The sequence below is a fragment of the Aulonocara sp. 'chitande type north' Nkhata Bay genome, linkage group LG2 (assembly GCF_057382095.1).
Source record: "Aulonocara sp. 'chitande type north' Nkhata Bay isolate Kocher_YH1m ecotype deep benthic linkage group LG2, A_spYH_male_GT1.1, whole genome shotgun sequence".
In the NCBI taxonomy this organism is placed as follows: domain Eukaryota; kingdom Metazoa; phylum Chordata; class Actinopteri; order Cichliformes; family Cichlidae; genus Aulonocara; species Aulonocara sp. 'chitande type north' Nkhata Bay.
Genome location: NC_141345.1, coordinates 27,421,794 through 27,447,173, shown reverse-complemented (window position 1 = coordinate 27,447,173; position 25,380 = coordinate 27,421,794). Strand labels below are relative to the sequence as shown.

Here is a 25,380-nt window from a genome sequence, read left to right as displayed (position 1 = left end):
AATATCTCTTTAGTTTGAATTAAAGAGATAGCTGCAAAGAGAAACAGAGTATAGACGTGAAAATGTACACATTAGTAAAGGTCCTCTATATGATTATATAGTTAACCCAAAGTATGCAGTGTATTTAATATATTTTAGGAAAAAATAAGATCTTTTCATGTGGCTGTGGGTTCACTCTGGGCACTCCAGCTTCCTCCCACAGTCCAAAGACATGCAGTTAGTAAGGTTAGGTTAATTAGAGATTCTGAAGTGCCCATAGGTGTGAATGTGAGTGTGAATGGTTGTCTGTCTCTCTCTGTTAGCTCTGCGACAGGCTGATGACCTATCCAGGGTGTAACCTTCCCTCTTTTCCTTTGGTTGCTGGGATAGGCTCTAGTCTATCTAGTGACCCTGAATTGATTAGATGGGTGTAAATTTATAAATTATTCATAGTCTTTCTTTACAAAAATTTCAAAAAGTTCCAGGAAATGTCCAGAAAAAAAACACAAAAGCATTGCCATTTTTGCTTCAAGATCGTTTTCTCTTACACCTCTAAGTGGATGCCATGGTGCTGTGAAAAAGGGTTAGGTGTTTTACAGAAGGTGTTTGCCCCCTTCCTGGTGTCTTTGTTTCTGTATATTACTGATATATAAATGTTTCAAATCATCAAATAATTTTGATGTTGGATAAAGAGACCCCAAATAAATAAAAAATGTAGTTTGTAAATAATCATTTCATTTATTAGGCAAAAAAAAAATCTGTCCTTTTTAAATTATGAATTAACTGTGATTAACCATATTTTTTTGAAAGCTGAGTTCAATTTCACCAGTCTGTGCCTGATTACTGATTACTTAAGTGCTTTCTATCTAACATTCACACTCCAGTGAGTGCATCAGAGAGCAACTGTATTTTGCCTATGGATACTTTAACACACAGACTGGTGCAGCCAATCCTCTGATCATCTTCTGCTCTACCTCCTGAGCTACTGCGACCTCTGTCTGACAAAGTAAAACCGGACCAAAGATCTCAAAAAGCAACACATCATGCCACGATCTAAAAAAACTCAAAAACTGATGAGAAGCAAAGTCATTGACATCTAGCAGTCTGGAAAGGGTTACAAAGCCACTTTTTAAAGCTTTGAGACTCCAGTGAATCACCATCTCCACAAATAGAGACTTCATCTGTGACGCATCCAGGAGGTCAAAAAAGAATCCAGAACAGGACTTAAAGAACTGTTGACAGTGAGTAAAGATTATGTGGCTGTGGCCAAAAATCGTATTCGCATTTTCAGTGTGTTTTTAGTAGACGTTACAGTAAAGCTCCACATTGACAGCATCTCCCTGAGGGATCAGTTCACGGTGCAGAACCCTGTGAATGTTTGGGGGAGAAAAGCATCCTTCAGATCTCTTTCCTCATCTAAAGCACTGAACCTTCAGCTAAAAACTGCTCTCAGCTGCTTGGTCGTGGTAAGAGGTCCAGCTATCAACACCAGCAGTGGACCTTCATGGGTAATACACATCAGTTTTAAAAAGAAGTTCTAGTTTGCTGTCTGTGCAGGTTTGAGATGAAATCCCAAGTGATCTTTATTGACATCTTGGGAGCTTCTGCAGCACTGGAAGCTGTCTGGGTATGCCCGAAATGATTATCTTGAACAGGAAATTAGCCAAACTTAAATTGGGTAAGGTTTTTATGGGCTAAATTTTAGAACATTTTGATCACACTTAAGAAACATTATGTATTCTCCCAGGTAAAAAGACCTTATAATAAGAGAAAAAGAAGATCCATCCTGGCTTTAGATGATTTTCACACCAGGCTTTTACTTATTTAATATGCACATACCTCCTGCTAGCAGCTGCCATTTTGTTGGAGGAGACAAGCTCTTATCACCATCACACTAAAGAAACCCATGGAGTCTGCAGTCGCCACACAGCAGAAGGTTTGATCTGAGATGACCATCTTATTTAACCTGAGGAGTGAAATGGATCGGCACAGATGCTGGGAGGGATGAAGGTGTCATGAGGAGGTTTAAAGGAGGTTTTGCAAGGTTAAAAATTACGAGACAACCTCTTCCCCCATGATTTAGCAGTGTGTGTGTGGCATGGGAAGAGCTACTGAATCTGATGTATTATTGTTCATGCAGAGAGTAGAGATATCCTGTGGGTAGTTAATATTGAACACAGCAGGTTCAGAGAGTAGCAAATGTTGGGATCTCAAATGCCCGTATGGGGTTAGAAGTGTGCATGTGTCTAAGTGTGTAAGTGCATTTGTGTGACTTGGCACACTTATGTGCAATTACAAAAATGCCCTTCTGTGTGGTGGCTTGTTAAATGCTATTTGTGCTGTACCGTCTTGCATTACTTTTGCTTGATGCAGTGCATTTCCACAGGCTCTGCTAATGGTTTGGCATCTAGTTACTCTGGCATAATGTGTGTGTGAGAGTGATCGGTGGTTACGCACATTCATGAATTACAACAGCTGCTGTTTGTCTGCTAAAATGGTGGTGTAGTGGTGCTTTGCAGCATTTTTTGCTCTCTCTGAGGACCAAAGTCTCAGGAACTCTGCAGAAAGCATGATTCATCTCAGTAAATAAAAGCAGATGTTGAGCTTGGCTGCAATATTGTCCGTCCAAAAAGCACTCAAACATGTTTCTTTACTGTAAAACAGAATTTGTTGGCTATTGTAATCACAGATAGACAGTGAAATTTTGCTTAATGTGTCAATACCCCGCTGTTTTTGTTTTTTACAATTTGTTTTCTGATCAGTAAATGCAAATTTAAATTGATATTGTTAATCTATATCTATATTACCATAATTGATTCTTAATATTTGACGCATTGGAATAGTAAACACATTGGAAGTTCCTACATTTTTTCACTTCCAGCTTGGTCAGATCCTGCGAAGCCCCTTCATGAAGTTTGTGGCTCACGCTGTCTCCTTCACCATCTTCCTGGGTCTCCTGGTTGTCAATGCTTCCGACCGCTTTGAAGGAGTAAAGAACCTTCCCAACGAGACCATCACAGACCATCCTCGACAGGTGTTCAGGGTCAAAACCACCCAGTTTTCCTGGACAGAGATGTTGATAATGAAGTGGGTATTGGGTAAGTCACCCTTTCAATCAAATCATACACACACACACACAGTGTGGCTGTGCACAGTTACAGCCAATTAAAATGCACATCAGTTGATTAGATTAGAATAGATTGTCCCTGTCAACGCAGATTGTCCAACGTGATAAAAAATAACCTTGATGTGCCAAGTAAGCAAGGCACAGCTGAGCGTGTTCTTTTTTTGCAATGCGTGCACTTTATTATGTTATTAACCATGAATATACTTTGTTTGCACATTTTTCTATGCTAATCCAAAGTTTCTTTTCAAGTTTTTTTCTACATACACCTTCACCATAAATCAGTAAACAGTCTGGAAATAGTCAGAAAACTTTTTGCCCACCTTTGATATGAGGTGTAATTCAAGTTTAATAGAGTGCCCTACCAGGCAAGTGAATGAAAGCCAAGGTTACAGCAACACAACAAATCATGCTCTTTTATCCTCCGAAGATCAAAAAGAAATTTTCTGGTTGGTACAGCGCAGACAGTAGCCCCGCTGAGTCCTAACGATAACCTGGAGGGAAATTGGGAGGTTGACCTGGGAGGCTGTGCAGAGGAAATATAAGAGGGAGGAACGGAATGAAAGAAAAATGGAAGGAAAGTTGGGAGTAGTTGAGGGCGACAAAAGAAAGCAGAGTAGGGTGTGTGCGTGGAATACAGGAAGGCAGGCGTGAGGAATCGAAGGAGATAGAAGAGGGTGACAGACAGGCAGACAAAGACAAACTTGGTGGATAAATAGCCCACAGCAGTATCTGTCAGAGCTCAGCTGCTTCCCATCTGCTTCCGCTCATGCACACACTCTAACAATATTATGTGTGTGGTCTGTGTATGTTGGTGCACATGTGCCTCTGTTTTTATTTGTTTATATGTAATGGCAACATTTTTTTCCCCATCTACAGTAAATTTTTAGCAGCCGCTGCACATGTGACTGTTTATCTACATGAATCTGTGAGTGTATGTGTGTGCATTGAGTGGTGGCTTAGTTAGATGTGGTAATTGTAATTCCGGTAGCATGCTTTGAAGGCCCAGTAATTGTTAGAGAGATGATACTGATCAGGGCGCCTTCTCTCTAGGCAATTTTAACTGTGTTTTGGCTCCAAATAGAGAATGGAGTGTGTATGTGTTTGCATCCACCTGATCTGTAAGTGCCACACGTCTGAGTGGTTCATTTTCAATTACAAGCTTTGTTGTCGACATCTGTTTGTACGTGCTTCATTTATGCATCCCTATATAAGTGCTGGCAATGGCCTCCTTATTTTTGTGTTATTTTTGTCTATATGTGTCTTTTATGTTCAGGCATGATTTGGTCAGAGTGCAAGGAGATCTGGAGTGACGGACCCAGGGAGTATGTCATGCACCTTTGGAATGTTCTGGACTTTGGTATGTTATCCATCTTCGTGGCATCCTTCACGGCACGCTTCATGGCATTCCTGAAGGCATCCAAGGCCCAGCAATATGTCGACATGCATGTACCAGATGACGACCTCAGCAACGCCTCACTGCCTGATGAAGTGGCTTATTTCACTTACGGTGAGTAGTCAATAAAAAGAATCATGTAAGTTAAATATAAGCTACATTTATATTATAGATATTGTTATCAATATTATATAGAGGTGCTTGAATCAGTGTTGGGCTACATCAGTCACTGATAAGGAATAGCAAATTAGATGAGTGCAAAAACGCCATTAATTACAGAAACCCGGACTGCACATGATACTTGAAGCTGAAAATGTATTTCTTTAGATCCGCAACCGTTTTCCAAAATATATTGGCTCATTTTGAATTTGATGGCACCAATCAAAAGAAGATTTGACAGGGGGTAACAAAAAGGCTGAAAAGGGAAGTGGTTGTAAAAAGAAACAGCTTGAGGAGCATTTTGCATCTAATTAGGGTAACTGGCGACAGGTCAGCAACATGAGTGGGTATAAACAGAGCATCTTAGAAAGGCAGAGTTTCTCAGAAGATGAGCAGAGGTTCACCAATCTGCAAAAAAACAAACAAACGCATCTACAAATTGTAGAACAATATCAGAATAATGCTCCCCTGTGGAAAATTGTGAAGATGTCGAATATCTAATCAAAGGAGTCAGAGAATCTGGAAAAATCAGAGATGAGGCTGAAAATCAATATTGGAATGCCCCTCAGGCAGCACTGCATTCAAACAAGGTGTGATTCTGCCATGGAAATCATGACATGCGTGAGCTCAATAGCCAACTACAATACAGGTTAAAGGTCTGTCATGCAAAGAAGAAACAATATGTGAATAAATGTGCCATCATGTCTGGACCAAAGTGAACTTAAAATGAACATCACTGATGGTATGAGGTTGCTTTAGTTGTGGTACTGGCAACCTGCACATCTGGAAAGGCACCATCAGTCCTAAAAGGTATATACAGGTTTTAAATCAACATATGCTGCCACCCAGATGACATCTTTTTTCAGGGAAGGCTTTACATATTTATGAGAGAGAATATTAAAGCTATTACAACTTCATAGTAGACGAATCCAGATGCTAAACTCGACCCTCTGTAGTACAGACCTTTCAGGAACTGAAAAAACTTGGCACATCATGGAACAGAAAACTGGTCTTTTCAGTTACCAGATGTTTACTTGTTAAAAGAAGAGTGGTTGCATCCACTCTTCTTTTAATAAGTAAACATCTGGTGGTAAACATCATCCTGTCTCAGCTTTTTTGAGCCATGTTTGTTGGCATCAAATTCAAAATGAGCTAATATTTTTTCTAAAACACTGCATTTTCTCTCTCTAAAATTTGATATGTTTTGTTTGTTCCGTTGTGAATAAAATCTGGGTTAGTTCTCTTTTTAATTACGTTTTATGCAGCATCACTACTCCTTCAGAATTGGGGTTGTCACCTGGAGATCTTCACAGTAATAAAACAATCCCTGCAATGGTTGATTTGCTGCTACACACATGCTACTGCAGTCAGATGACCAGAATGAGTAAAAAAAAGAATGACAAAAAAATCAACATTATCTTTAATCCCTGAATGATAAGCATGCATTCAGTTAAACACCAGAACAAAAACATGCCTCCACCATAGCAAACCCTGCCACAGGCTGCAGCCCACTGCACTGTGCACTTAGCGGTCCACTAATAGAACCTTCATCAGTGCTGTCATCTGGTGGCCTGACTCTGTCATGACATATCAATAAATCGATAAAGGTTCTATTACTGCACTCTCACATATAATCCTCATAAACCTTCCCCTAAATGTCCCAATATCTGTAAAGGTGTGAAAATGTTATACTAATAAACTATGATTTTGATAAAATAGTGAAATGGAAGCTCTTTTTCTTTTATTTGACTCATCTCTCTTGTATCTTACATTGCCACCTAGCCACATCAGTCTCCTTTGATATCTCAGTTATTTCCTGATCTCCCTCTCTCTAGCTGTCCTTACTTCTCCTTGGACACACTATCCCTTTATCCCTTCCCTTTGCCGTCCACACAGCTCAGACTAATTTCTTTCCCTCCTCTTGCTCCACTCGCTCTTCTCTTCAAACTTTTACTCTGACTTTCGTTTTTCCATTCCTCACTTAATCCATCTTCTTACTGCACCGTCTCCTTCGTCGAAATCCGTGCTTCTTAAAGCTGAGATTATTCTTCATAGAAACATATCTTACAAACATTTGGATCGCACTACAACCAGAGGTTTACTCAGTGCGTTGTAACCAGAAAGACTTTGAATAGCAAGCAATGGGACGATGAGTGACAAACTGCATGTGCACAGTAGAGTTTAAGGTAACACCGCTTTAACCCCTTCTTATGTAACGTTTAATATTTGGTTTATAAAGTGCTAGTACATATTCAGCATCAGCAACAGTTTGAAACAGTTATTAGCAGATATTTAAATCTTGAATCCCTCCAAGCTGGCTTCTGAATTAAAATATGGTAAATGGCCTGTATTTATATAGCACTTTACCAGTCCCTAAGGACCCCAAAGCGCTTTACATATCCAGTCATCCACCCATTCGCACACACATTCACACACTGGTGATGGCAAGCTACATTGTAGCCACAGCCACCCTGGGGCACACTGACAGAGGCGAGGCTGCCGGACACTGGCACCACCGGGCCCTCTGACCACCACCAGTAGGCAACGGGTGAAGTGTCTTGCCCAAGGACACAACGACCAAGACTGTCCAAGCCGGGGCTCGAACCGAATATGAATATCATTTCAGCACTAATTACAGAGTTTGTTTAACATATCAGATTTTATTTAGTGTAGTTAATTAGGTGAAAAAAAATGGCCAAAGATCCCTTTTAATGTCTGATTTGCTAATAAAATTATAATATTACAAAGCAACCATTCTGTGGCTTATTCTCCCTTCAGCCAGAAACAAGTGGCGCCCATCAGATCCTCAGATCATCTCAGAAGGCCTGTACGCCATCGCCGTCGTTCTGAGCTTCTCTCGCATCGCCTACATACTGCCAGCCAATGAGAGCTTTGGACCCCTGCAGATTTCACTGGGGCGCACAGTCAAGGACATCTTCAAGTTTATGGTTATTTTCATCATGGTGTTTGTGGCCTTCATGATCGGCATGTTCAACCTGTACTCATATTACCTCGGAGCAAAGTACAACCCTGCCTTCACCACGTGAGTTATACCTGGCTGTCGGAGTGGAGTAGTATATGCTGGGAGAATGTGTGTGACTATGTGTGGTCTGACCATCTCTCTCCATTTCTGAAACTTTGTCCCTTTCACTTCTCCAAAACTTTTCAGAAATATGGTGCAGCATTTTAAAACACAACCCCGCACTGATCATTTTACATAAGACGGCAAAAGGGAAAAAACAAATCTGTTAAAGTATTAAAGTTAAAGCACCCCAAGGACAGTATAAGACATGCCCTTTTGACTGAGGTCGTTCATTAAATCTGTGGCGTCTTATCAGAAGCAGAGATCGAACTTTAATCTACCCTCAGGCAATCGGTCTATTTGGTTAAATATAATATTGAGAAAGTGAATTGGATACACTGTTACTAAAATCTCAAGACACTGGTGAACTGTGATTTGATTTCATAGCTTTAACAACATTGTGGATATGACACCAGTCATTTCCCTATCACCATTTTGTGTTTACTGAGCAAACCACTCTGCTACCGTGACCAAAAGAAAAATGAAATGAAACTGACATCACAGTAAGAGATATCAATGTCAGATTCAATCTGAGCTCTGGGAATTGCATCAATATTGATATCATTTCAAGGCCAGTACTGTCTGGAAGGAAAATGATACGGCAACTGGTTATTTATGAGGCCAAGCATTTCGACCTACTACTAAGATTTGAGCATATCAAAGCAACAAAAGCAGCGAGGAGAGCCTGCTCCATATTTGTGCCAGGCAAGACGCAGTGGGCTCTAATAACCAGAAAGTAGACAGTGTTCTGTCTTTATCCTTGTTCTTTATACTATATTCTTCATGCAAAGTAAAATATTTTAAGCTTTTTTGTTTTCATTTTGATGATTATGGCTTATAGCTTCCTGTAAATCATAAATCCAGTATCTCAGATTATTAGAATATTTACTATGATTAATTAAAACTGGATTTACAGTACAAGAATATCCAACTTCTGTATACAGTCAATGCTCTGTTAGGGCTTCTTTACTAAGAGTTCTTGCATTAATGCAGCATGGCATGGAGGTGATCAGCTTGTGGCACTGTTACTGATGTCCAGGCTGCTTTGATACTGGTTTTCAGCTTCTCTGTATTTGTAATTCAGCTGTTTCTCATCTTCCTCTTAATAGTGCCCAACAGATTATCTATGTGATGCCGGTCAGGTGAGATAGTTAGCCAAACAAGCATAGTAATAATATGGTCAGGAAACCATGTGGAAATAGCACCTGCCCAGTGTGCCAAACCTAAGTCCCGCTGAAAACGTTAACGTGCATCTCCATACAGCTTGAAGGATGAAAAGCTCTAAAATCTCCTGGTAGCTGCATTGTCTTTGGACTTAAAACACAGCGGACCAACCACCACTAGCACCGGCAGATGACAGGCATCGCAAATCATCACAGACTGTGGAAAATTCACTCTAAACTTAAAACACATTGGATTCTGTGCCTCTCTAATCACCAGACTTTAGGACCTTGATTTCTGAATGAAATGCAAAATTGACTTTCATCTGAATAGAGGACTTCGCCAGCAATTCAGTTGTTTTCATCCTTAATCGACAGACATTTCTGGCTCAGGCTCTCATTCAGGACTGGCTTGATATGAATGCAACAGTTGTTGCCCCTCTCCTGAAGATGTCTGTGTATGGTGGCTCTTGTTGCACTGACACCAGCCTCATCCATCCCCATGAAGCTCTCCAGATTATAGGCTTTTTTTTTTTCAACATTAATATTCTTCGACTGGGCACTCTCTGAACAGCCAGCCTTTTTTCAGCAATTACCCTCACACGGAGGGTGTCGATGATGATGATCATCATCTGGACAGGTATCAAATCAGCAGTCATCCCGATGATTGTGATATGTGGCGTCTACTGAACAAGACCAAGAGAAGTATAGTACTTACACCATCTGAATGAGTTGTAATCATTTAGAAATGAACCCTTTTTTAAATATGTACAGTATGTACATATCCTCTTGCACCCTCTTGCTATTAGTCCTCATTCTGCACACACAAACTAACCAGGATGAACTCTGATGTTCCATAATTAAAAATCATGCAGTTGAAATTCTGCTTTTTGAATGCACTTCACTTCCTTAAGTGCTGCATTCATGGTATTATCAGGGTCATTCATTTTAAATATGGAAATGCACCATTTAGCTGAACAACTTGTACTAACCATCTGGTGCCATAAACCACCCATACAATTTTTAAAATATGTTTTCACTTCACTTTTTCAGTATCAGCCACCCCTGTTAATTCACTTTCATACAAATCATTTGTTTTGCAGTATAAATCTGCTTATAAAGCAACTGGATGCTTCAACAAATCAGTCTCAATCTTAGTTATTCTGCCTTTTTTTCTTCATTTTAGCTTCTCCGTGTCTCTGCTCACCCATCCTTTCCTATCAGCTGCGATCAAAGTGGCAGCGGATGTTTCACTGTCATTGTCGGATATTTGGAGGAAAGTTATCTGTCTTAGATTGCTGACAGAATCATTCTGTTTATCATCACTCATCTGAGAAAGAAAACACTCTCTGAGGTCTCGCTCTGTCACCTATCATTACTCATTTTCTGAGAGAAAGACATCTACAGATTTAAATAGCTCACATTACAATATATCTGCTCAATCCAGTAAAGCAAATCATGTGTTACAAGTTGGTTTGTAATTACTCTGGTATATACTGTTCTCTTATTTACTGAAAATACAGGAAAATTCTTTCATTGCTTTTTTTGTCTTGCTTTATTCACCCTCCTAGTTTAAAGAGAGCCTGGGATATTTGTTGAGTTTTGCTAACGAGCCCAAATCTAATTTGTAGATTTAGTGCAGCATGATTTTTGCCAGCTTGTGCTGTGATCTTATTTGCTGTTGCTTGTACAGCAGTTTATCACCGCAACACAACCACAGATGAAAAATTAGACTGCATATTGTTAGGATAACCTTAGCAGAGTATTATTACCGTTTTCGTTTTGGCCAGCTGTGCAGTGATTATAATTCAGTGTCCCTGGCAGAATCAACCATGTCAGACTGTTTGATATTCATCTGCCTGCCTGCCGTCTAATCTGCTTGTACACCTGTCAGTCCACCACCGTGCTTTTAGGTCTACATGTCCATTTGGTTCAAAAGTATCAGTCTACAAAATCCAGAATGAACACTGCTAAGTGCCAAAAGCAGGTAAAAAATCTGTTCAGGGAGTAAATCTCAATAGGCTACCCTCCTGCCTGCCAGATAAATGTTTTTACCCAAATTGTAATGTAATAAAAGCTACGCTAAGAGCACAGTTCTGCCTTATTTTGAAGTCATTTACTGACACTGTTTTCATCCTCATTTTGCATTTTTTCCCTGTTTTGTTTTTTTTGACATCTTTTAGTGGCCAGAGCTGCTGACCACTGGAAAGAAAACTATTAAATTCTTCTCAACAAAGTTACACAGTGTAATTAGTATTCACAGCTTAAAGCAACATACCATACAATTTCATCTTTATTTATAGAGAACTTTAAAACAACCACAGCTGACACAAAGTGCTGTACACTGGAACTAAATAATAAAAATGCATAAGCTATAGATAAAACCAAATAAAAACAGTCAAATATCTAAAAGAAAGACTAAAACTAGCTGGGGTCGAAACATAAAAACAGATGATATCAAATACCAGAAGCAGTGATAGGAATTCCCTGTTATTTGTTTACACCCTGTCCTCATATGTCCCTATCAGCCGTGATGTATGTGTACCCGGGAGTAATTACCAACTTTATGGCCCACTGAGCATTTGCCTTAAATGCCTTACCTTAGAATCCCTGATGATGAAAGGTGTGTGTCCAGACTTCTAGTGTGCGGGCTCTGCCTCTCCATGCTGACTCACTTTACACTTCTATGCTGTGCATATACAGTAACCCCTCTGCTGAGCCTCAGCATAGGGTCTCATAAGGCTGTGGGTTCTGCTTGGCTGCATGCATGGAGCCAGAGATTCAGGCAACGTGATGAGCAGGCAGACAGAGCAAAGAGTTAGCTGACAGAAAGGCGATTTCACCTGTAGAAACAGAGTCTAATGGGGTTGAAATGGTGAAAGATGGCCACAACCCGACATGCCGACATAATGTAGACTTCTCAAAAACCCAGGAACAAGTACAAAAAAAGACACAGTCATTTCCTTTGCGAGTGTGTGATCCAGCTCTGTCCATTGTCCTCTTATCACTTCACTCCTCTGCTTTAGAGATCCACATCAAGGCTGATTTTTTTTTTAAAATCTCTCAACTTCTGCTCATTTTATCAACCTCTGACTGCATTTGGGTGGGTGGGTGGCTGGAAGGGAGCAAGGGGGAGGTTGTCCATGAATTCTGGACTCTTGATTGCATACTCTGGCTGGGGGAGCTGTATAAAGATGCTTTTCAAATGGCAAAAATCTTAAATTCTGTTGTTGTCAGTTCAGCCACCAGAGGTCAGTCTCACATTCTCACCTAGTCCAAAGAGCGCTTGTCAGAGCAATGCCAGGACTAAACTGTGCAGAGAGACACTATTTGTTTTTGTTATTATTATTATTTTTATATATATATATAAATGCCATCTATCTGTGCATTATGTATTTTCTATGCCTTTCTCTCCCTTCAAAAGACACTGCCCCATCCATGTCTTTTGTTCCTCGCCATCCAGCAGAGCACTTGCTGTTTGCAGCAGCTTGTGGGTAGTTTAACTAAATTCATAACCTTTTTTTGGACTTTTTTGCTGTTTAGTGTGTGAGCACTCTTGCTTAGTGCTCACACACTAAACATCGTCATGGATTAACAGTAGCTTGATTATAGTATGACCACCTAAAAGTAACTTAAAACTTTGCAGGGAATAGCATATGATCACCATACGACCAATAGGTGTGGGAAACATTTTAAGAACACAAACAAAACAAGTGTCTTGTGTCATATACTCCCACCATGTTATCTAATATCTATAATGATCATGTCAGTAGTATGGACCCAAATGCAGGAGGCGAAATCGCTTAAACAAAAGCAACCTTCAGTCGCTTATAAGCCCTAAATAAGCAAAGATCCAAAAAACACAAGGGTGTAAAAAGGGCGTCAAAATCTCTCATTAGACTCAAATCTGGTGACCTTGTCTAAAAGAGCCATTTCAGTGTATTGAGCTCATTCAAGGATTCAAGGAGCTTTATTGTCATTCGCATCACATGTTTACATGAGGTGGAACGAAATGATGTACACACGGTCCCAGAGGGAAAAGAAACAGAATAACGAAGAAACAGAACTTTTAAAAAGTGATAAAAAATAGTTTTTTTTAAATGGATGGTCATGATTAGCAACAATGCTCAGGTGGGATGTGGTATTTAAATTCTTCAAATGTACTAAGGGCCCATAGTATGCCAAAAAAGCCCCCACATAGTTACACCACCACTGCCAGCCTGAATTGTTGATAAAAGCCAGAATCCATGCGTCCAGGGTCCTTGCAACCAGGCAACATTTTTTCAATCTTCTGTTGCTGAATTTTAGTGAGTCAGTACAAATTGTAGCCTCAGTTTCCTGGTTTAGCTGGCAGAAGTGGCATGCAATGTGTTCTACTTATGTAGCCCATCTGCTTCAAGATTCAACATGCTGTGCACTCAATGCTCTTGTGCATATCTTGGTTGTAATAAGTAGTTATCTGAGTTATTATCTTATCAGCTCGAAGCAGTCTTTCCATCCTCCTCTGACCTCTAGCATCAACAAGGATGCCAAGAGAACTGTCACCCACTGGATATTTCTTTTTCAGACCATTCTGTAAACCATAGAAATGGTTGTGCAGGAAAAATCCCAGTAGATCCGCAGTTTCTGAAATAGTCAGATTAAAAGTCACCTTTCTTCCCCTTTTAGATGCTCGGTTTGAACTTCAGCAGATTGTCCTGATCTTGTCTACATGCCTAAGCGGATTGAGTCACTGCCACATGGATGATAGACATTTGCATTGATGAGCAGCTAAGCAGGTATACCTGGTAAATGAATTTCTGAGGGCATCTCAGCATTTAGATAGTAGCAAGAAAACACTTAATCTATGTTCATATTATTAAGAGATCTTTGGCAAAAATCTTCTCTCCTGTAACTCTACACTACTAAATGGCGAGTTGACAATGGCAGCATCTTCTCCACCACGTGATGAGTGACAAGGATCTCAATTGCCCTCAAAGTAACAGCATTAGCTTTCTAAACGGGAGCTGTTATACTCAATGGGCCTCTCTGCTTGTGTTGTGAAGCTGTACTTAGTTTACTGGTGCTTCTTAAAAATTAGAAATGGTTCTCTTTCAGCTCTCTCAGCTGGCAGACACTTGTCACCTCGAGATAATTTACATTTCACTGTAAAGTTTCCACTCAAAAACTCTAAAATGAAGCTAATACTTCAACTACATAAATGCTTTTATCTGTCCCATATCACTGGCTGAAGTACACATGTGCGCTGACACAAGAGCAAAATTGGATATCTTCTGCTTATATGGCACTATCTGCCACAAAAGAGACAGGAAAATGGGGGCAAATATTAACAGTAACAGATTTCTTTTTTGAAAAAGTATAAAACTGCTCACTTGAATTGTAAAACTATTGTGTTAGTCGTTACGACGAAAAGGTAATTTAAGTACTCTGCTAGTCTCTGCAGCAAAAGGTGTACTACTCAAGCTGGGACACAGTGGGAGGGATGTGAAAGGAAGAAGCAGCATATGAGAGAGGAGTGAAGCTGAGGATATCGTTTTTCCTCACACATATATACTCAGTGACACTAGAGCAAAAACTGACTCACATAAACACACAGCTTGATAAGGCTTAATGGGGACTGAGCTGTAATAGCCACACACCGGACCCTATCTCCTGAGGTGTGAAGACACTTCTGACTCACACATTTTAAAAAAAAAAAACCCAAAAAGCTCTTTGTTAAGAGCCCACACAGTTATTTTTTCACAAGTGCAAATACACTGTAACACACACACACACACATCCTTGCTGTGTTTGTGTTTACATACTAGGTGCTTATACAGACATTACAAACATTTATGTACAAATCAGTTTACACACACACACACACACACACACGCTTTTGATTTGGGCAGTGGTGATAGAGCCCTGGACCTGCCTCTATTTTCCAGTTAGTCATGCATGACAACACTGCACAGACATGGAAGAAAACAGAGGCGAGAAGGACAGGGAAGGTAAAAGCTGAATAAAATGAGATGGATGGAGATGGGATTAAATCTTACGGGAAAACTAAAACAGAAAGACATAGCGGTGTGTCAAGGACCTTGAAAATCAAAATCAAAATGTCGATTACAGTATACAAATGGTGAAGTAAAACAGTGGAATAAATGTAGCAGAATCACAGGGACGGCTAACAGCAGTGCAACAAAGTAAGTGAATGTAGAAGAGGAGGACAGAGGAAGATGGCAGGGATGAGGGATGAGAAGAGAACCATAGGGAACGTTGCAGAGGAGGGTGTTTTTGGCTTGGCTCGTTGTTCAGGCAAAACGCGGGAGACCAGCCAGAATACGTAGACAAAGGAGGAAGAAGAAGAAGGGAGAGAGACAACAGGAGAGAATGAGAGAAGGTCACGCAGACTGAGCAACCACACAGGCTTAGCAGAGACTCAGCATTATCGTTTGACAAGGTGGGAAGAAATCAGAATGCAAGTACTGTGAAATAAATCCTGTTACCTACATTTTTTTCAGCATTTGATCATTATTGCCAATTTACTTAAATTTTATATACCATAATGACCTTTAAAGGCATGTCACCATATTGAAGTTGCTTTTATAAGAGTGTGTATTTCATTTGTAATGCCACACATAAATACAAGATGAGAGGCATCCGAGACTAAACGTGTATATAAAGTGATAATGCATAAGGTGTAATGCAGCGTGAACAGAGAAGAACCAGCAGTGATGAGAATCAGGCCAAAGAGGAGAGTAAAAAATAGCACTTAGATTTACATGCCTGAAGATGCAGGCAGGAGTTTGAAAACAAAGTGCAGACTGGGGGGATTTTTGGAGAGGAAGAGGAAAAAACAAAGGAACCATGAAAGAAGGTCTGAGGTGATGTACGGGAGTGGAGGGGTAGAGAGGAGAGAGGGATCTTTGTGGAAGAAAGGGGATGTGTGTATAGTAGATAAGAGGTTGTGTGAGAGACGTCAGAGTCAAAGTGAGAGCAAAAGGGAGAATTTATTAGCTCTGAAGGCGAGGCAGATGTGTCATGTTCAGCCTTTACCAGTCAAGCACATCTGAATGTCAAAATAAGAAGGGGAGACACAATTATAATTAAGGCGAGCCCGACAGAAAGAAGAGAGGCACAAAAGTAACAGAGAAAGAATTCATTCATGTGCTGTGACCAGTAAGGGATTTGAAATGTCAGTGGCAATGCTTTAGACTTTCTGGCAGTATTCAGTGTTTTTCAGTAACGTCTTCCATTATCATGACAAATTATGTCAAGCATTCAATTTCCCTCTGGTGAGATTTAGTCCATCTGAAATTTTGCTGTCTGACAATAATTGTTTGCAATGAAATTCATTTAATTTCAGCTACATTAAGAAGCTTCATTTCATTAGGCTAACGCTCCAGTATAATTTCCAGACATTTGCTATTGATTTTTAAAGAAGAAGCCCTTTTGAATGATGATGTTTCAGGCTGATTTTTTTAAACAAAGGATGTAATGATAGCAGAAATTGAATGGCCTATATCAATACCAGTAAATACTTGATTCTTTGTTATGACTTTTAAACCCCTAATTTAAAACAACACAACCAAAAGGATTATTTCACATACTTGTACATGTAGGGTTTATACCTTACTACATAAAGTGCTTTGAGGTGACTGATGTTGTGATTTGGTGCATTATAAAAAATATTCAATTGAATTTGAACAGAAAATTGGACATAAACTCATTGATTTTAAAATAATTTTAAATCAGGTTGTTTATTTAAAATATTAACATTATATTTTATTTAGAAAACACAGACTAAAATGCTGGGATGGTTGCTGAGTAGCCTCCTAATGTTACAATAGGATTTAACATTGGTACTATTATTAGTACAAAGTACTTCCTTTCTCAACTCCACTACTGATTTTTTTTGATCAGTGAGTTGTGTAGGTGCTGTCGTGGCAGTTGCATTGGTCTCCATCTTCATTCTGTAGCTTTTGTTGTGCTGGTGGGTTCTCTTCTTCGTCAACAAGGACACATATTTTAATATATACAAATGTCCATACTGACTATGCTACTTAAACAAAAAGAAAGTACTGACCAACAAAAATGGCAGGCTATTTTTTCTTATGAAGGTAATTAATTTGCTAGAGTTGTGATCATAATAAATAAAATTCTTTCTCCTAGACCTTTGTCTAATACACACTTCTATAACATGTGGAGAAACTCAAAGCTTGCCTTCTTTGCTAAGCTATGACGAGATATTTGCAGCTTCAGGGAAAGAATTAACAAACGACCAGTTCACATTTTTACTGGTAAATGAAAAGTGCAAAGAAAGAACGTAACCGATATCACACATTTTCATAACCAAACAGTGCCAATGCTTATGAAATAGTATAAACCGTACACTGACACAGAGGCAGAAAAACAGACAGACAGTGAGGGAACAAGCAAATTAAAAAAGTTGATCTTGTGCTTGATTCACTAGCAAAAGCCTCTTAATTGCTCATCTTGTGGTCTTGTATTCCCTGCTTAATAAGATTTCTATCACAGCTTGCCTGAAGATACACACCAGCACATCCCTGTTTTGCGTTGCTCACTTTCTGCCTCATTTTGTATCTCACTGTCTGTCACACCAGTGTGAACACACTCATAAACAGACACACAGATTCAGTCTGTGTTTTTGTTTTTGTTCACTTCCCCATGCTTTTTTCCCCACTGCTTTGTTGTTTGTGTATCAGAAACAGCAACAAGCACACGTACACACATGCAGGAATCTCTTAGGAGTGGCATTCGTTCAGTCATTAAAACCTGAGGTGGGAAGTGTCCCACCCTTTTGTCACCATAGTGACAGCTCTTTTGGTGTAATAGGTAGAAAGTTAAACAGAATTTTCTATTTAAAGATGTTTAATCTGTATTTGTCTGAGCACTTATCTGTTTGCAGAACAAGAGAGGATAGGAGAGAAGAAGAGAGGAGAACTGAGGAGGGGAAAGAAGAGGAGAACTGAGGAGAGTAGAGGAGTAGTGATTGGGAAGGAGAATTTAATATATTACTAATGACTGAAGGGCAGACAGAGAGAGAGAGTCAGAAAGATTCAGAGACACAGAAAGGGGAACAGTTGGCTACATTTACATTTATTCATTTGGCCAGTGAAAGTATTGCTGCAGATTAAACAACGATGAGAAATACACGAGGAGAAAAATATTGAAAAAAGAAACGTATACATCAAAAGAATAGATTGAGTGACAGAAATAGCTAAAAGCTGTAGGGATGAAAGATGGAAATAGCGAGTGGGAGGGAGAGAGGACGATGTGGAGAAAGATATAAAAGCAATGGCAATGGCAATATAATGAGAAAATAGGGGAGAGTGATAGAGCAGCTAAACAAGAGACAAAGATGATAGCAGGAGAGGAGGAGCAAAGACAACGAGAGTTCCAAGCATAACGCAAGAGAGACAGAGAGAGAGACTGAGAGCATGTCTCTGGGGCAGAGAGGTTGATTTGGGCCTGCTGGTGATTGGGTTTGGGGCTGCTCCTGCAGAGCCGAGGTGACTCACCAGTCTCCCACACACATATCCAGGCAGCATGAGTGTGGTAAGGAGGGAGAGAGAAAGAGCAAGATTGTGTGTGTGTGTGTGTGTGTGTGTGTGTGTGTGTGTGTGTGTGTGTGTGTGTGTGTGTGTGTGTGTGTGTGTGTGTGTGTGTGTGTGTGTGTGTGTGTGCTGATGTTGTGGGGACATAAATCTGATTACATAGTCACACTGCGGCAAATGAGCGTCTTTCTGGGGACAAAAACTCCCGAATTTTTAGATTGAAGACTTAATTTAAGGTTAGAGCACCTCTCCAGGATATGAATGAGGTTAAATGTTAATGTAATGTCTTTTAAAGTGATGGATACAAGTCAGAGAAGAGTGTTGGCTTGATGGAAACACTGTTGTGTGTGAGTATCTGTACATGTGTGGTGTAGTCGTCATGCTGCATGCAGCCTACAGGGAGCTGCCACTCTTAATAACAGATAATAACACACAATTCATAGCCGTTTCAAGATGCCGACTGTCCCTGCTGATTCACTGCCTATTGTACAACCCTATTGTAAAACACACGCACACACACACACACATACAGACACACTGGTTTGAAATGAAATAATCTGATTCTTAGGTTGCTAAAAAATGTTCCATTATCCAGAGCACCAAGCATCTCATCCATCTCCGTAACAGGGTATTAAATAATACACACATGACCGGAACCTTAGCTGACATTAGCGAAACACAAATTCAAATTTATCAGTCCCGTTGATCTCCAAGGATACATTTAAATTCTCCATAATTGCACTTTCTCCCTGAGAGGCATCTCACACAGATTTGAGTGAATTAAATAAGCTGAAAACAAAGCAAGCAAAACAAATGAGGATGCACAGCGACACTGGCTGCCCATGCATCAGTATAATCCAGTATAAAAGAAATGCAGCTCGCTTAAATACTCTACATGTGACTCCATGTTCAATTCACATAAGGGTTGATAGAAGTGAGGTGCATGTATGTAGCCTTATATTTTTACATAGTTGACATGACAAGAAGGGGTTCACTTTCACTGACACTGTCCACTTGTAAATATCACCCACATTTTTGGATGTTATGTTAAACTCACAATCTGCCTAGGCAAACAGATGGACATGGAATATAAATAGTCTACTGTGTAACGAGTGCTAGATTTTAATTGTGTGTGTTCCTGTGAATGTCTGGTATAATGGGGCCTTAATGTTAGCTGGAACAATGCCCTTCATCATTATCTGTACTTGAATTTTAGGGACATGAAAATCTAAATCGAGTGAGCATTTCACAGCGCCAGAAAGGAGACCTGGAAGAATAATTGGAAGAATAATTTGATTTCAAAGATAATTGGGATACAATATGATCTAGAGAAGATAATTGTCCTCCTTTTTGTTTTCTTTCAAATTTCAAAGACAGGAAAGTCTGTGTGTGTGTGTGTGTGTTTTTTTTAATCTTGAAAGAGAGGCTTCAGATAAGTGACAAGCCATTATTAAAAGAGAGAAGGATCAAAATAACAGGTTTTCAAGGGAAGTCCACCAAAATCACCTTCCTCTCCTCTCCTGATTGCACGATTGGCTTCTGGATGTGTGTGACGTGAATAGTGAGTGAGGAGATGATACTGTTGAAAAGAGCCTTCCCCTCAGAGCAATTGCCTGTCTGATGCCTGGAGCCTCTATCGTAACAACACAAAGAAGAAAACCACCTAAGAACTGCTGTAAATGCTTTTCAATGTGTTTCTCTTTACAGACACCTTCAGTCATTGATGCCACTGCAATATGTTGATGCTTATGCCAGTAATTTGTACCCCTCTGTACGATGCACATTTTCCCAAGTACTTATTAAGTATCCTGATGAGATGGGGGCAGATATTTGCATGCTTCCACGTTGTTCCTGATATGTATATTTACATTGAGAGTACAGAGGAAATTGCTTACTTGATGCATAGTGATATGTTCCTGAACCTGTTAAAATTTCCATTTGCTTGAATCATGACAACTCTAAAGTGCCTCATGTAGCTTACTAAAAAGGGTATAATGTTAAATAAATGAGCCATAACAATAACACAGAAAATTGTCAGCAAACTGTAGCTTTAGGGTTTGTGATGAGTGCTCCGTGATAAACAGATGCATACATCAAAAGATCGGTACATGGCTATGACATCAGCATAACAGTGAAAATGAGCATTTATAACACTGAGTCAGACGGTTGATATATAAAATAAATAGGAAGGGGTTAACCCTGGGTACACTCTTGGCCACAATTTTTTGTTCTTAGCTGTCAAGAGTAGCAGGTGGTGTGGTCTGATTCAAGGTTTGACGTGTTGTGTGCTCAGAGACCCTCTTCTGCATACCTTGGTATGCAGAGTGGTTATCTGAGTTATTGTTGCCCTCCTATCAGTTCGAAGCAGTCTGGTGATTCTCCTCCAACCTCTGACATCAACAAAGCATTTTAACCCAAAGCTTTACTGCTCATATTTACTCTTTTTTTTTTTGGATCATTCATGGTAAAGCCTAGAGATGGTTTTGTGGAAAAATCACAGTAGATCAGCAGTTTCTGAAATACTCACAGCAGCCATTCAGACACCAATAACCATGCCACATTCAACGTCACTTAAATCACTTTTCTTCCCATCATTCCCATGCCCAGTTTGAACCTAAATATGGCATCTTGACCATGTCTACATGCCTAAATGCATTAAGCTGTTGCCATGTGGTTAGCTGCTCATATATACACTATTCAGCTATCATCAGAGCAGCACAAAACAATAGTGACTGCATGCCAATATTTAGAGGCCAGCATGAAAAAACGAGTCATTAAAGAGGAGCATTTCTAATCAGCAGCAACAATGTGCAAGGTTGATCGACGCAAAACATGATGCAACAATGAGACTGTAACAGTTTCTCGTAGTATTTAAGTAATTCCAGAATGGTTTTCAGGTTATTTTTGCGCACTGGTTAATGTTTTCTGGAAGTAAGTATGGAGGGCAATGATAGAAGATATTCTTAGATAAAAATTCACTGATCTGGTGTTGAAGGTTAAAGAGTATGTTTGGCTTTCTTCTTGAAAGGTTATTCCTGAGGTACCCAAAGGAGTCTGTTTTTTACGTGTGATAGAGAGGAGGAAAAAGTCTGTCTGTGTGTGTTTCTGTCTGCTTCTATCTTGGTATGCATGCGAGTGTCTTGTTTGCCACCAGCAGGTGCCATCACCTACCTTTCTGTGTGCCAATGAAACACTGTCTCTTTGAAAGAAGATAATTTGGATGACACCCATAGCTCTCAACCAGGAACCTACAGATCTTCTATTCCACAGCTTCCTCCCACCACCAACCCCTCCAGCAATCCAACCAGGCGTCTCCCTCCTTCCCACTGAGCCCCCCTCTGCCATCTCAAGCCCATGCATACCACTCGTGGAATATTTAACAGCAGACATGTTCATGAATGTCAATGTTCAGAGATCTCACAGCTTTGTGCTTTTTTTTTTTTTTTTTTTTTTTTTACACCTTGTTTTCCTTTCTCAGCCCTCTGGCCCTTAAACACATATTGGGTCAGTGTGAGAGAATGATCCTCCAGGCAGAACTGAGAGTTTGAGTGTGGATCTCAGTAGAAACAGCAAAGCACTATACGCTTTAAATGAAACATTAGCCATGCTTCAGTTATCATACTTAAATGTCAGAGGTAGAGTCAAGTGGAGTTAAGAATTATACATCAACCACAAGAGTGAGAAGTATAATTCAGTATGACATTTAACGTGAAAAAACTTATTTCACTTCCATTATTCCTAAAAACGTTGAATGCATTTGAGTTTAAATGTTTTCTTTCTAGATATAACCTTGACACCCCCGAAAGGATCACATGCACATTCATCTTAAATCTTTTTTTTTTTCTATTAAGTGCAGCGACGTTTCTATTTTGAATAAAGGTCGATGAAGGACTAGGCTGAGAATTTAATGAACAGAGATTTATAAACCAATCTTTCAAACTGTGGAGCTGAACTTTTCCCTGCTTTTTCGATGTGTTGCTTTGTGTGGTACATACAGTGCTATATGGTTGTATTTATAGATAAGTGTGTTTGTGTGTGTTTGTGTGTGTGAGAGAGATCTAAATGGGGTAGCAATGTGTTCAAATTGGACATGACTCACCAGGTATTTCATCAGTGCCACCTCACAAATCCCACAACATTAAAATGCATTTCATGTGTTTGCATGTGTGTGACTGAAACAGCAATTAGCTGGTAACGCGTTGGGCTTTGTATGTGTAGTCACTGGCATGTGCTGATTTCCTGACTGCTACAACATCTCTCTCTGTTCCTGCAGGGTAGAGGAGAGTTTCAAGACTCTTTTCTGGTCAATCTTCGGGCTGTCTGAAGTGATTTCGGTGGTGCTGAAGTATGACCATAAGTTCATAGAGAACATTGGCTACGTGCTGTACGGAGTCTATAATGTCACTATGGTGGTAGTTCTTCTCAACATGCTCATTGCCATGATCAACAGCTCTTACCAGGAGATAGAGGTACAAAAACAGGATAGTTGATCAATGGAAAAAGGGTGTAATATTGTAAACAAGTCAATAAGGTTCATTTGTATGAGTGTCTGATTGTGCCTGCAGGAGAATTGCACCATTACTTAAAAAAACAAAGAGATCAATACAGTGGCAACAAGTAAAAACATCAAACGCATAATAAAATGAGTATCCCAGAAAAACCCAAAAGGTTTTAAAATAATTTTTACATTTCTGATTTTTGTCACGCTTGTTCTAAAAATGAATACTTACTTTCTTACCTGAGATATTTAAGATGAAAAAAATCATTCTTCACCTTCAATAAACATTAAGCAATAATTTTGAGTGAAATGCAACTGGAATATATGAAATCAAAGTTTTATTTATTCAAATAATCATCATTCAGACAATTTGGGTTGTCTTTTTACAGTTAAACATTTCATCTGTTCTTGGAGAAAAAAGATTATTGGAATCCACTCGGATGCTTCATAACTTAAAGCCTTGTCGGAAGTTCTAGGATAGGATAGGATAGGATAGGATAGGATAGGTTCTAGGATTATTATTCATCTGTTTATTGCTAAACTTAGTCTCCTTTTGAGCATTTGGTCTTTTTGATGTTCCCTGCCTTTACTGTAGACCAGCTTGTTGCATGTGTTCGCACTTCAGTTTATACCCTTTATTTTTTTTACACTGCAGTGTTGAAGTGACACACATGCTACAAAGCAAGGTCATAGACATGAAAGGCACTTAGGAGTGAGTTAATAAAGATTCTTTCTAGCAAGGGTATGCAGTCAACTCTCTTTGCCTTCTCTTTTAAAACATCTCAACTGCAGATATTAATAAACACTAAGCCCTAGCCCTTCTTTTATTGCCGTCTTTCTTACCTGAGATAGTTAAGCTGAAAAAATCATTCTTCACCCTCAATAAACATTAAGCAATAATTTTGAGTGAAATGCAACTGGAATATATGAAATCAAAGTTTTATTTATTCAAATAATCATTAACAAAAATGTGCTTGGTATATATTCCCATCGAAAATATTTCATTTGACACATTACAAAAAAAATTAAATAACAGTTATGTAAGTTACATAGTTAAAGTCAACATTTTGGGCAAATTTGATATTTAGGGGTATAACCAAACAAATTTTGATATTTAAAGGTTTTAAAGGTTTCTAATAATTTGAGATACTGGATACCTGATTTCTTTCTGTCTGCCTCTGCAGGAGGATGCCGATGTGGAGTGGAAGTTTGCTCGAGCTAAGCTTTGGCTCTCCTACTTTGATGAGGGCCGCACCTTACCCGCCCCCTTTAACCTCGTTCCCAGCCCTAAGTCCTTCTATTACTTGGCCCTAAGGATCAAGTCCTGTCTGATTCACCTCTGCAAGGCCAACGGCCATCACCGTAATGAGGTGGAGATGGGCATGCTCAACTCCCAGACCAAGGTCAGTGTTTTTACTATATTTGATTATTTTACACATGTTTGGCAAACTGCTAATGACATTGTGATTCATGGTTAATTAATGATTTTCCAAACCTAGCTGCCAAAGCCATTTAATAATAGACTATTTCTTTTAAACTGATTGTTAGTGATATGTCTGTGAAGGTTCTCAGTCATCCAGGTCATCGTAGTCAAAGGAGCTTGCAAAGGATCATCAGGGGGTCCTTTTGTCCCTCTGTGGGGGGATACTCCCACTAGGTTTATATCTGGGACTCTCCACCATTTGATCGTAGAACTGAAGAAGCCTCTCGGATGAGAGGTGAAACGTCTTCAAGTAACTTAAAGAAGTCCAGACGCTTTTCTTTGCAAGCTCCTTTGATTGTTAGTGATACATTTTGTAAGCACCTTGTTTCAGCTTTTTTAACAACTGTAGTCAAGTTTTGGTTTGGTTTGGTTTCTAGCACTAAATTTAATATTTACTGCTACAAATGCAGTGCTTTTTTTATCCATTTTTCTGCTGACAGGATCCTTTCTGGCTAAAGCGCAATTGTTATTTTCCTACATGGAAGTAGTTAAACTGCTAAAAATCAATGAAGGGGCAATAAACGCTGATTACACCCACCACAATCCTCAGTGGAGTTGCCCATATGGGTCAGTTATTTGTATAATGATCATCAAATACTGAATCTTTAGCAACTGTAATTGGAGAATGCACACAGGCAAACCAGGAACCCCAGAGGAAATGTAGGATATTCCCACTGCAAGTCTAGAAATTACATCTAGTTCCGTTTCACACTTTGTTCCTCTTATGATTTGCGCTTCTAAATAAAAATCACTGCAATGACAAAAATGCCTCGTGTGACAAAAATATTATAGACCATTTAATGCGCAATCAGTCTTGGTGCTGGTGTTTTCTGCAGGCATTTCTGCTGCCTGATCCCTAAACTCAAATGGCTCACCTCAGCACCTCAGCTAGGCTATTAGGCAGGCTATTAGCTTTACCCGCGTCTGCTCAAATGCTCA

At 39.5% G+C, this 25,380-nt stretch overlaps 1 protein-coding gene across 1 annotated transcript in view; it reads left to right on the top strand.

Moving 5' to 3' along the window:
* trpc7b (transient receptor potential cation channel, subfamily C, member 7b) overlaps positions 1–25,380 on the top strand; it is a 69,436-nt gene that overhangs the window by 27,082 nt on the left and 16,974 nt on the right. The window contains exons 5-9 of the mRNA XM_086314761.1: positions 2,861–3,077; positions 4,380–4,613; positions 7,437–7,701; positions 22,734–22,929; positions 24,143–24,361. Coding sequence (XP_086170887.1) covers positions 2,861–3,077; positions 4,380–4,613; positions 7,437–7,701; positions 22,734–22,929; positions 24,143–24,361 — 1,131 coding nt within the window. The remainder of the gene's footprint in view (positions 1–2,860; positions 3,078–4,379; positions 4,614–7,436; positions 7,702–22,733; positions 22,930–24,142; positions 24,362–25,380) is intronic.